The 10965-nt window shown below is 43.3% G+C and overlaps 1 protein-coding gene across 5 annotated transcripts in view; it reads right to left on the bottom strand.

Annotated features, from left to right (window-relative positions):
• Positions 1-2246: 2246 nt before the first annotated feature.
• TTC28 (tetratricopeptide repeat domain 28) overlaps positions 2247-10965 on the bottom strand; it is a 159906-nt gene continuing 151187 nt past the window's right edge. For 2 of the 5 annotated variants that reach the window (XM_035340711.1, XM_035340712.1), the window contains exon 23: positions 5304-10810. In XM_035340711.1, coding sequence (XP_035196602.1) covers positions 9186-10810 — 1625 coding nt within the window. In that variant the 3' untranslated portion in view covers positions 5304-9185. Of the gene's footprint in view, positions 5034-5303; positions 10811-10965 lie in introns of those variants that run through there. The other 3 variants (XR_004754810.1, XR_004754811.1, XR_004754809.1) reach the window with 3 other exon arrangements.

Here is a 10965-nt window from a genome sequence, read left to right as displayed (position 1 = left end):
CAGGGCGGTGGGGAACGGGCTTGCCGCTTTCGGCGCTCCCTCCCCCCCCGTCCCTCCCGCCCCCCGGCACACGGCGGGCGCCGCCCACCCACAGGCACGGCCCCGCCGGCAGCGCTGCGAGCAGGCCTCGGCCCGGGGAGGGAAGTAAAGGAAAAAAGGTGAAGGTCTTCGTGCAGCGCCCTGCAGGGTGCGCCGGGAGCTGCAGGCCGGTTCCCCCCCGGGAAGCAGAACAGGCCCGTAACGGCTGACGGTGACTGCAGGGCGGCGGTTCCCCGCGTGCTCGGGGGGTTTAACACGGGAGCCATGGCTGCCACAGCCGCTGCTGCCCTCTTGTGAACGAGTTTCCTTTATCCTTTGTCACATTCACAGATAACGACAGCAGAAATGAGTTGAAGAAGCGACGAGCACGCAATGCTGGGCTCAGACCCGTCCGCACCCTCCAGTCCATCAAGCTGCTGGTTACACCTCCGTCTTTCATTAAAAGCAGCAAAATAAAGAAGGCCTAGAAGTTCTAGACTTCAGAGGCATGAAAATAAGGTTACAATTAATCCTAAAAGTAGAATACCCAGTGAAACGGCCTGGAAAGAACCTGAAGCACACCCCTGTGGAGAGAAATCGCCCCCACCTCAGCAGGATGTTTGTGCCAGGTCACTGTGGGGCGGCTGGCACTGCTCAACTGAGGGCTGTTTGTGGCAGGAGGGGATTGCACCAAGGCACCTGACTGCAGCCACACTTTCGCTATAGTGTGAAAGAGCATCAACTCTCCAGCTGCCCTTTTATCCAACACATTTCTTTTAATAATCAAACAGCAAAGTGGGGACAACAGAAAAATGGGGAAAAAAATAAAAAAATCTTTCAGAGTCAAAACCTTTAGGTTTTTAATCCAAAAAGGGAAATACACAGAGCTTTCATGAGAGTTGATGTAGTGATTTCTCTAATAACAAATCTTTCTGTAGGAGTCTCTCAGGTACTACAGAGACATGCAGTGCTGAATGCTGGAGACAAAATGGGAAAATGAAGGAGATTAAGAGGACAACATGGGTGCCAGTTAGACATGAGGATAAACTAGCTGGGAATTTTTGGTGGAGCTTAGAGATATTGAATGGGGGGAAATGATCAACCAATCACAGTTCTAATTTGGCCATTCAGAGCTAGAACACAGAAGAATAAGACTCTATGACTATGTCCCTGGAACAAGGGCCCAACCCTGCTCTCAGCTAAACCACTGGGATATATGGGACTCTTCCGCACAGGGCACAGAAAGGATAAAAAACGTCCAGTTTCCCCAGTATGCCTCTGCATGTGGTATACAGCATCATTCTTGTTTCCATAGCAATTAAAGCATAACCTGTGGCAAAATGATGCCCTAGGAACAAAGCAGCTGGCTAGCACTGTTTCTGGGTGCTCAAAATACATGATTTGGGTAAAAACTCAGTATTTATTGAAAATAATGCATTCTGAATGTCTTAATTTGCTTTTCAGTTTCCGAGCATTAGCTTTCAGTTGTTTTGAGATTTTTCTTCATAGCTGTGCTAACGAGCTCCTTCTCCTTTAACACTGCTTGAGATGCCCACAGAAAAGACTAGTTAAATCAGAAAGAAAAACAAAATCAAACACTTCAAGATCTGACAAAGGGAGGGCAAAACTTCTTAGTTTAGCACTCTGGAAAGGAAAAGATTCCTCCTCAAAAAATGTAGGTATGTCTGGCTGTGGTACAGTTGTCAATGTTTACACTTGCAGATTGTCATTGTGAATAATGCTGCCCTATTGCTGACAAAAGGAAGCGCTATTTTGAATGGACATTTCTGTCAGCTTTCAACCCACAGGAAACTTAAATGTACAGTTTTAGTTTATGGGTAGCAACAGTATATTTTTGCACTCGGTGGACTCCTCTTCCAGCATCAGTCCCAGCACAATGTCTGTGTCCCCACATGTATGCATTTCATCCTTTTCCCCAAAAAGGACCACAGACCCTACTTCTGGGCTCACCCTTGTCCACCCTTTGAAGCCATCTTTCCCAAGTTTTGTTCATCAGAAACTAGAACTAATGATGCATTTATACATCATCTCCAACAGAGTAGAAGAGAGCAGAGATTCAGATGGGGAAATTCAATTTTGCCAGACTACCCTCCCACAATTAAATGGCTTTAAAGAAAATCCTCAATATGATTTGCCTATAAAAACATACTTTCATTCACGTCCCTTGCAATGTGAAAGATGGATGCTATGGAAACTGTCACTCAGACTTTTGCCTGTGGCTTTGTTTTATTAAGCAAAGAAATTACAAAGGGCTGTGCCAGGACACAGTGGTGGGGCTTTAAGAGTCTGCTTCCCGAAATTCTCAAGCATTCTGTATTTTCCTTTATTTATTTATTTTTTCCAAAATTCTGGCTCAATGTAGTCCCCTGCTGCTGCTCTTTCCCCATATGGACAACATTTGTCTTTCGTTTACTCAGCCAGCTGCAATGTGTGCTCCCTCCAAAACCCTTATTCTCTTTGTTTATATCCAGATCATACCACACACGATAGTATCATCTGAGTAGCTGCATCCCGCTGATTCCAGACACTGCATACAGACAAACCACTTCAGACCCATAAATACAATTTCACCATGGTCTCTGCTGCTGGACAGGATGCTTCCTCAGCAAGCTGTTCTTCATGGGAGCCCTCTGTGCTATGCTCACCCCGTGTAGGTATCAAATACAGACAGTCTGGTAGCACGTCAGCAGCTCCTGGCTTTTGTTAGATTGAACTTGCTGACTGACTGGAGTCCCGCTGCCTAAACACAGGGTTGCATGTATGTGAAGTGGGATGGTGACATTGAAATGTAAGAGCATGGTGGCAGGAGGTCTGTAACGGGACCTGCTGAAGAAGCATGCTTGGCCAGTGCCCACCACACTAGGAGCTAGGTCAACAGTCAGGTCTGCATTATTCCCAACTTCGCCTCTGTGTTCAGTAGTTAGAAGACATCAGGTGAGATGTCAGGTTAGGTCCTGTGACAGACATGGTGCCGCACAAGGCTTGTACCTTAGGAACATGACTACTTCTGAAGTGTCTGTGACCCTCTTACAGCCTCCCGTCCTGTGCTGCAGTGCAGCTTTGCTCTTGCTCTAACAGCTTTCCACCGATCGCAGAACAGGACAACTAACTGCATCTGTCTGGAGGGGTAAAAGGCAGAAGCTGCAGGGCTGGGCTGCCAGAGCAGGGGATGTGAACTAGCTCTCTGAAACAGAACTCCTCCCTTCTGTTGAGTTCCCTGGTGTGATGGAACGGGGGTTTGTAACAGCAGCAAACATTACTTTCATTCAATGAACAGCAAATGAAAACATGTTTTTTTGTTATTGTTTTTAATATCTAAACACTCTCTTCTGTGCCAAAAGATCAAAGCTCTGCACTTCAGCATACAGGTTACAGATTTGGGACTTGGGAACAGTGTAGGTGAGGTAAATATACCCTCATTCTGACATTCATGTCGCCGGAGTCCTCCTATCTAATCTGCAAGCTCAGGTACAGTGTGGGTACCCATGTGCCTAACCCTGAGTTGGACTTTTTCCACTTGCACCCTGAAGTATCTTTTAGGGTATATCCTCCTGTCCTGTCCACACGTTGGAATAGCAACGCCCATGTTGTCATCTGCTCTCTTACAACCACAAAGCACTGGAAGTCTGAGGACTAATCAAGAGAAGAAAAGATGTTTGTGATGGCGACCTCTCAGATTGTTTTGTAGTGGCTGGCAGCAAACCAATGCTCCTCTCCAAGGCTTCCCATAGGAAGATGTGGGAGAGACTTTGTAGAGTCAGGACAATCCCCTGTATGCTTCTTGTTTGTACAAGAAGCATTTGCTGCAGTTCCCTGTGGAACAGTTTTCTCGGAGGCCACTGAAATACCAGCCACAGTAATTTACCAATAAGATTCCATGCAGTTGATGTCACCACATAAGAGAAGATGGACAGTACTCTTTCTGACAGGGAGGAAAAAAAAAAAAAAAAAAAAAAGTTCTTCTCTTTGGAGAGTACATAAATAATGAGAAAATGAGGTCACATGGGATAAATTATATGATGGAATGAGAGCTGGGGTGTTTGCAAGTCTTCCTGACCATTCTCAGGGAGAAGCAAATGCTGCTTCCAGCTGGGAGCTGGCATGAGCAGAGCTGTGTGCTGTGCTTCACACATCTGGCAGAAGGATGAGGGAAGGGCACATGCAGGTATGTGCTACTGATCGTGTACATATGGACACTCAAAGAATGCTCCAACCTGTCCCTGATACACATTAGCATACTAAGTACTAGATACAAAAACGTTCAAGGTCAGGCTTTAGACAACTTCCTTCTGTTTTTTGCAGTTCTGAGCTGACTTCTTCCAACACTTGCTGTTCTAGAAGTATGTCTCTGAAGGGAACAGGACTTTCTTGAATCTCTGTGATAAAATGGCAGAATCTTAGTAACAATGATAGGATGTGTCACCAGGTTGTAGGTAATCCTAAGAGCATGACTAAGCTGAGGCAGCCATCTATAAAACCCTTTCTGGGGAGCTGCACCATCTGTCTTCAAATACAGAGAATCAGCTACACTTTAGAAGCATGCCAGGAATGGTCCCTTTCAAAAGAATTAGTGCCAGGAAGACTGCAGTGATTTATGTGGTTTAGGTTACCTCATTTTCAGCAGATCAGACTTGGAGGGTAGAGACTGTAGGCCAGTAACAGCCTGCTGTTTCATGACCTAGCACATGGTTTGTGTCTTCTATCAACAGGGCTAAAGGTGGCGTTTACACAACTGGGAGGGAGGCATCAATGAAAATTCCAGAGACCATAAAAAAGTCAAATTCTGGTTAGTTTCATCTGGTCACCAACACCTTTAAGGACAATGGCATCTTCAACACAGGAGCAGAGGAAAGATTTAAGTAAGCAAGTTTCAAATAGCAAAGGGTGTGGGGAAAATATATCGTACCTTCAGCACTTGGTCCTTCCACAGTGCAGGGGTGGAAATAGGTGGTCCATGAGGTTCCTTCCAAGCCTATATGTCGTTTTGCTGCTGACTAAAACAAGAAAGACAGTGAGCAAATGCTGATGTTTCCACCGCCTACCAGGAAAAGGAAAAGCAACTTCCAGTCATCATTTGTAGCAGTAGAGCTACATTCTGATAAAAAATACATTAAGTTCTCAGTGACCCCTCATTTCCACAGGAGAAGTTAAGGACAGCTGTCACCCCATTAGTCACACTTCAAAATTCCAAGCCACCTGCCAGGACAGAGAGCAGTGTGCTAACAAATTTTTTAACAATGTCATCCTAGAACAAGAGACTGGAGTACTGAGAGAACTCATGCTTTAATAGACACTGAAATCACAAAGGAAGAAGGCCAAATGCCTTAGCAATTTCAATAAAAATATGAAAATCTTTTTACATGGTAAATTTCATAATATAAAAAGTTTAATGCTGTCTGAAAACAGAGTTTTAATTTACAAAAAAAGTCCATATAGGCCAAACATGGCTAACACTGCATACAAGGAGAGCAAGTGCTAAAGGGCTGCTGCTTGGAAGAGTCTTTGCTGACAGTCCTCTCTGAGTTATCTTCAACGCTCTTTGAAGGAGTTCTGCAACCGAGGGGCCAAGTTTTCCATGCACATTTGCAACTTTTCTGGTCTGCATGGCAATGCAATGAACCCAAACCATTATTATCACCTAGCCTGAAACTACCAGTGTTTCTTCACAGATTCACAGATTTTCTGTCCTCCTAGATCTGTTCTGCAACTTGAAAGAGATGGTCACAAACCAGTTTGATCTAATGACAGGAAATATGGCCAAGAGTGATATACATGGGTGTAGCACCCCTTCAATGCTTTTTCCTTGTTTAAATAAGGTGTCACTAAAAAGAAGGAAAATCAGTAACCAGTCAGAGTTCAGGCTAACCAACAAAACCAAATTAATCTGGATTTTGTTCAGTGAGATTATTTACTGTTCCCCTTTAGTTTAAGCTAAAGACAGTCAATAAAATATCTGCAATTGGTATCTCACACAGTAAAATATACTGAATAAAACCAAACTAAAACACATTCTATGGCCTTGGGGAACTGTTGCACATGGCAGGTTTAATGTGGAAGTTGGTAACACCTAATTCTTATTGCTCACTGTATTAAGCAGTGTTGTCACTTGTACCATGCACAAATACAACAACGACAAATGCATTTAAACTCCACAGAAGGGATTCTAATATCAAGCGCAGAACATGTTATTTTCATTTCCTGAATTTCTCCACATATTGGGCAAACCTGATAAAACTTATTTTCCTCACAAAGGGGTTGTTTCTCATTCAGGTGGTGGAGGAGTGAGGCACAAAGTGTGTGAAGTGTCTCCCAGACAAGCAAGCATGCATTTCATGGCTCTCATTAAGCCAATAGAAGTGTCCTCTGTCAAGCTAATGGAAATAAATTTCTCAAAAGACTTGTTCTAGTGACACTCACCTTCCATATTTATACAACACCAATTTCCCAAATACTGAACTTCCTTTACATCTGAACCCTTTCCCACTTCTAATACTCCCCCCTCCCCTTAAAAAAAACACAACACAACAGAAGAACCACCCCCCACCCCTGATTTATCTTTCTGAAAACTTAAAGCCAGTATGAAACCTACTGGCAGCATGAAAATGGTTTGTACCAAAATGGCAATACAGAATTTCTACAGATTAAAGATCCTTTAGTTATGGAAGTAAACTACAAGTAAAGAGGCTTATTTCCGGCATGTTATGCAGCACTACAGGGAATATTTGCTGTTGCTATAAACAAAAAGCTGCCCACTTCCATCCTGGATGTTCCTGGGATGTCGTTCTAAAACAGTTATGCTGGTTGGAAATGGAGTGGGTCACACGGAGTCCGTCAGCAGTCTTGTGACCACAGCAAGTTGCATGATCAGCAAAATTGCCATCTACATGACATGTAGATACTGTACTGACTCATTTGGGCCCACTATTCTAATATTTCCCACCTAATGGCGAGAAGATATCTAGCACCAAACCATCTCAGAAAGATGTAATATACAGACAAATAACTTGAATTGTATGAGTTGAATGGGTTTACTCGACTGCTTTGCTACGTTGCATAATATGAGTAAGTCACTACTCTTTCTTTCTGCACTGAAACTTTTGTGATCAACCATCCATTGTTAGCTGACTATAACAACACAGTCCTATATTCTTTGCCTTTAGCACTTGTGTGAATTTCTTGTGATAGTGAAAGCATTCTCCCAACACCAGTGGATTCTAGAATATACTCTAAGCAAGCATTTCATATGTGCACCACAAGTAAGCTGAACCTAAGTAATTTTATATTACAGTATCAGAATTGAAACCTCTGTCCTGCTATCACGCTTTTCCTGCATGATCCCCCTAAAAATCACAAATGTTCAGGTCCACATTTTCAAGAAGAGCATCCAGACATGACAAGTGCAACAATTATCTGCATCAGCAACGATACCCTAATAAATTTAGAGATCTGACCGCACTCACCATTCAGGTAGTCAGTTGCAAGACTGGAATTTGACTTAAGATCCATGTAAAACTCAGGGCCTAATTAATAAGCCTCACAACACCTCTGTGAGGTAGGTACGTAAGTATTACTATCCCCACTTAGATAGACAGGGAAGACGAGGCACAGAGAGGTGAAGTGATTAGCCTTCAGTCACTTTACAAATTTTGGGAGTGCATAATAGAAACCAAAAGCCTTGGTAATCCAGTGCTCCGACTTCATAGCACATGGCCTGTGAAATACTTTGCTTGGATCTAAGTGTGCTGAGTTAATATCCAGAGTTTTCAGTGCACATAAATTATCATTTTGATTCTGATTACATCACTGCATTTAATGGCCACTTAAAAAATAATCATCTCCAACTTGATCCACAACACCTAAATACCATCTAGCTTAGGAAAGCTTAGTGTTTTTTACACATCGCCTCTGGGGCGCTCTTGGTTCTCTTTTCTCAGATCAGAGAGTGCACAGGTTCTGCATAGAGCTGGTCTGCATGTCCCCTCATATACATGTTCTGACTGCACACTGACACTAACCTATCTCATCTGTGCATACTGGTATACGTGCTCCTGAAGAAACTTGTTTCCTTAGCCAGGGAAAGAGCTCATCAGAGACACATCTACAGATATTTGGAAAGATCTAGAAGGAGAAGGATTTATTTGGACAGATGATTTCTAAGTCACATATACTTATGTTACATTCCTGCCTACTGTGAAACCATAAGATTCACTTTTCTGCGCACACTTAGCAGACAGAAGACATCTATGCTGCCCAAATAATTGCCAGGATGAAAATTTCAGCATCATAACACTGTGTGCCAGAAAGATCGGAGCATTCAATAAAAACAGAACTTGCTTCTCTGGCACAGCCTTACTACCTCATTCTGAGGCTCACCTTGCCTATTATACTTAAAACATTTTTTGGGGAGCAGACCAACCAGCAAAAAATCACCTGAAAGGTTTCCCTCCAGAAAAAAGTTACCTGAGATGCAGGTTTTAGAATGGGGCATCTCTCTCCTCTTGTCTGCGTCACCAGCCTTTAAATGATGCAAGAGAACTGCCAGTATCAAGCTGCTATGGAGTTGTATTGCCAGCAATTTCTTGTGTTTCGCTAACAACTTAGCAGAGATACCTAGAGGTGTCTTATCTTGTCCTCTCTGTCAGTCTTGGAAACCACCCAAAGAAACGGCTTGTACTTCTCCAGGCAGAAACTTGTGCACACTTTCTTTGCGGTATAAATGAAAGTTTATACCACTCCTCTCGCTTCCCTCTCCAATCCCTGATATGTATAATTTTTGTATAAAAAGACAGCTGAAAAACCTCCTGTTAGGATAAGAAATACAAGTAGGTGGCTTAAAATCTAGTATTTTATGAACAGAACAAGATTCATTGGACCTGTTGCAGCAAATACGGAACACTACATAGAACCTGTTATCAAGTGAGTCTTGCCAAGGTCCTGTTAAGGGAAGCTAAAACCCATCTGTGTAAGGCCCATGTTTCCACACAGTAACAGACAGGGCCAATCTGTCACATTCCTGTGTATTGACAACTGTGGGTATGACCATGGCTTCTTTGATAATATTCTGTGGTTCTATATTGATAAAGGCAAGTGGGCAGAAGCAAATACTTTAACAAGACTCTAAGTCATCAGTTGGTACTCAAGACATTTCAACATTTGGAGGAAGGAAAAAATCTTCCCGGTGATAAGAATTTATAACCATTCCCAGATGGCAGCCTCAAGGGGAGTACGGTTCCTGGAGTGCCACTAGAAGGTGGAGAATGAGCTGATGTCACTGCACTTGGAGTTTCAGGGTGTCTGTGTCCATTTGGAGGGTTCTTTTGTGGAGAAGCAAGTTGTTGCTCAATAGACAGGTCCTTCAGCTCCAGCTTATCTGCACTTTCTTCTTTGCTGTGACGTGGAGATAAGTTTAGCAAGCTGAGAACATCTTTCTTAGAAGTCATTGTGCCAGGAGCTCCTCGGAGAATCTTTACTGGGCCAGTGGAGTGCTGGGGAGTGTTCTGCCAGAACATCTTTAAGTTGTGAATTGCTTGCACTTTTTCATCAATGGCAGCCATTTTTAATTTGTCGATGTCTGGGGCATCAGCTGGACTTGAACGAGCAGAACCAGCTGAGGAATAAGATAGAGCAGGAGATGGGGTGCTGCCACCGGGAGACTGATGCCCTGAGCTTGGAGAGAGATTTCTGGGTGATTTAGAAATATGAGCACTGTAAGGAGAGCTAGGGTACTTGAGCTTAAAGTGAGGCTGCTCAGTTAAGGACCCATGTAAATCACAACTTGGAGATGGCTGTCCACTGTATTGGCCTGTGCCTTCTTTGTTTGACATCTCCGATGTCGTGGGGCTATTATAGCCAGAACTCACTTTCTGAAGGGATGAACTCCTTGTTGGAGGCTTTGGTTTAATTGCAACAGGTGAAGACTGATTCTTCTGACTAGAGCTGATTGGCCTACTGAATGCACTCGTCTCTGAAGATCTGAATGCAGATATACCTGCTGGCGTAGAAGCTGCATCATCTGAATTTTTGCTCTTACTTATTTGGCTGCTGCTTCTCTGAAGACGTTCAACAGCAATGAGATGACTCTGAGTTTCCTCCAGGATTTTTTGAGCCAACTCTTGGGGATCAAGCTTTGGATTACTGTCCTCCTGGGATTTGACAGTGCTGTCAGTCTCAGTGCTAGACTGGTCAGATTCTCCAGTATCAGAACTTGCAAGTTTCCCAACTTTTTGGAAAGGTGAGTTTGGACTGGGAATAAGAGTCATTTTAACAGGAGAATTTGGTGTACTTATGCTCCCTTTGGAATTGACAAGCTCTTTAATACCTCCAGTTTGACCTGTTTGGGGATGTTTGTTATCTGGGGAAAATCTTGTTTTTACGTTTTCTTGGTAACTGGCTAAAGGCTCATTGCTGATTATAGAAAAACCTTCATACTCTTCCTCATCTTTGCTGGCTACAGTGCTGGTTTGTGGTGACAACTGACTCTGTATTGCAGACCTATGCAGATAGATGTTCTTCGGCCTCTCATAGTCCTGACGTCCTCTGTGTCCCACACCATCTGGCATGCTCTCCGGCTTGGAAACAAAACTCATGGAAGAGGCAATAGAGCTCAGGCTATACACAGAAATGGCATCTGATGCAATGCTGTCTGGACAAGTAGGAGAGAATGGTGAGTTTTGATACTGGGGTACAGGGTTGGAAATAGACTGAGCAGAAGCCAGTGACTCTAGTGATGAGGAACTGTCCAGGCTAAGGCGCTTAGGCAGCTCTGTAGAATCTAAAAAAAAAAAAAAAACAAAAAACAAGAAAAAAGTACAAGCATGCCCCTAGATACACAGTAAAACAAAATAAAAACAAGTAATGTTCTTATAAGAATTAAGAGAAAATGCTACAAAGCATGCACTATGCTACTTCAAAAGAAAAATAACAAAA

This window comes from Oxyura jamaicensis, chromosome 15 (genome assembly GCF_011077185.1).
Source record: "Oxyura jamaicensis isolate SHBP4307 breed ruddy duck chromosome 15, BPBGC_Ojam_1.0, whole genome shotgun sequence".
NCBI lineage: Eukaryota > Metazoa > Chordata > Aves > Anseriformes > Anatidae > Oxyura > Oxyura jamaicensis.
This window is presented reverse-complemented; position numbering and strand designations above follow the sequence as displayed.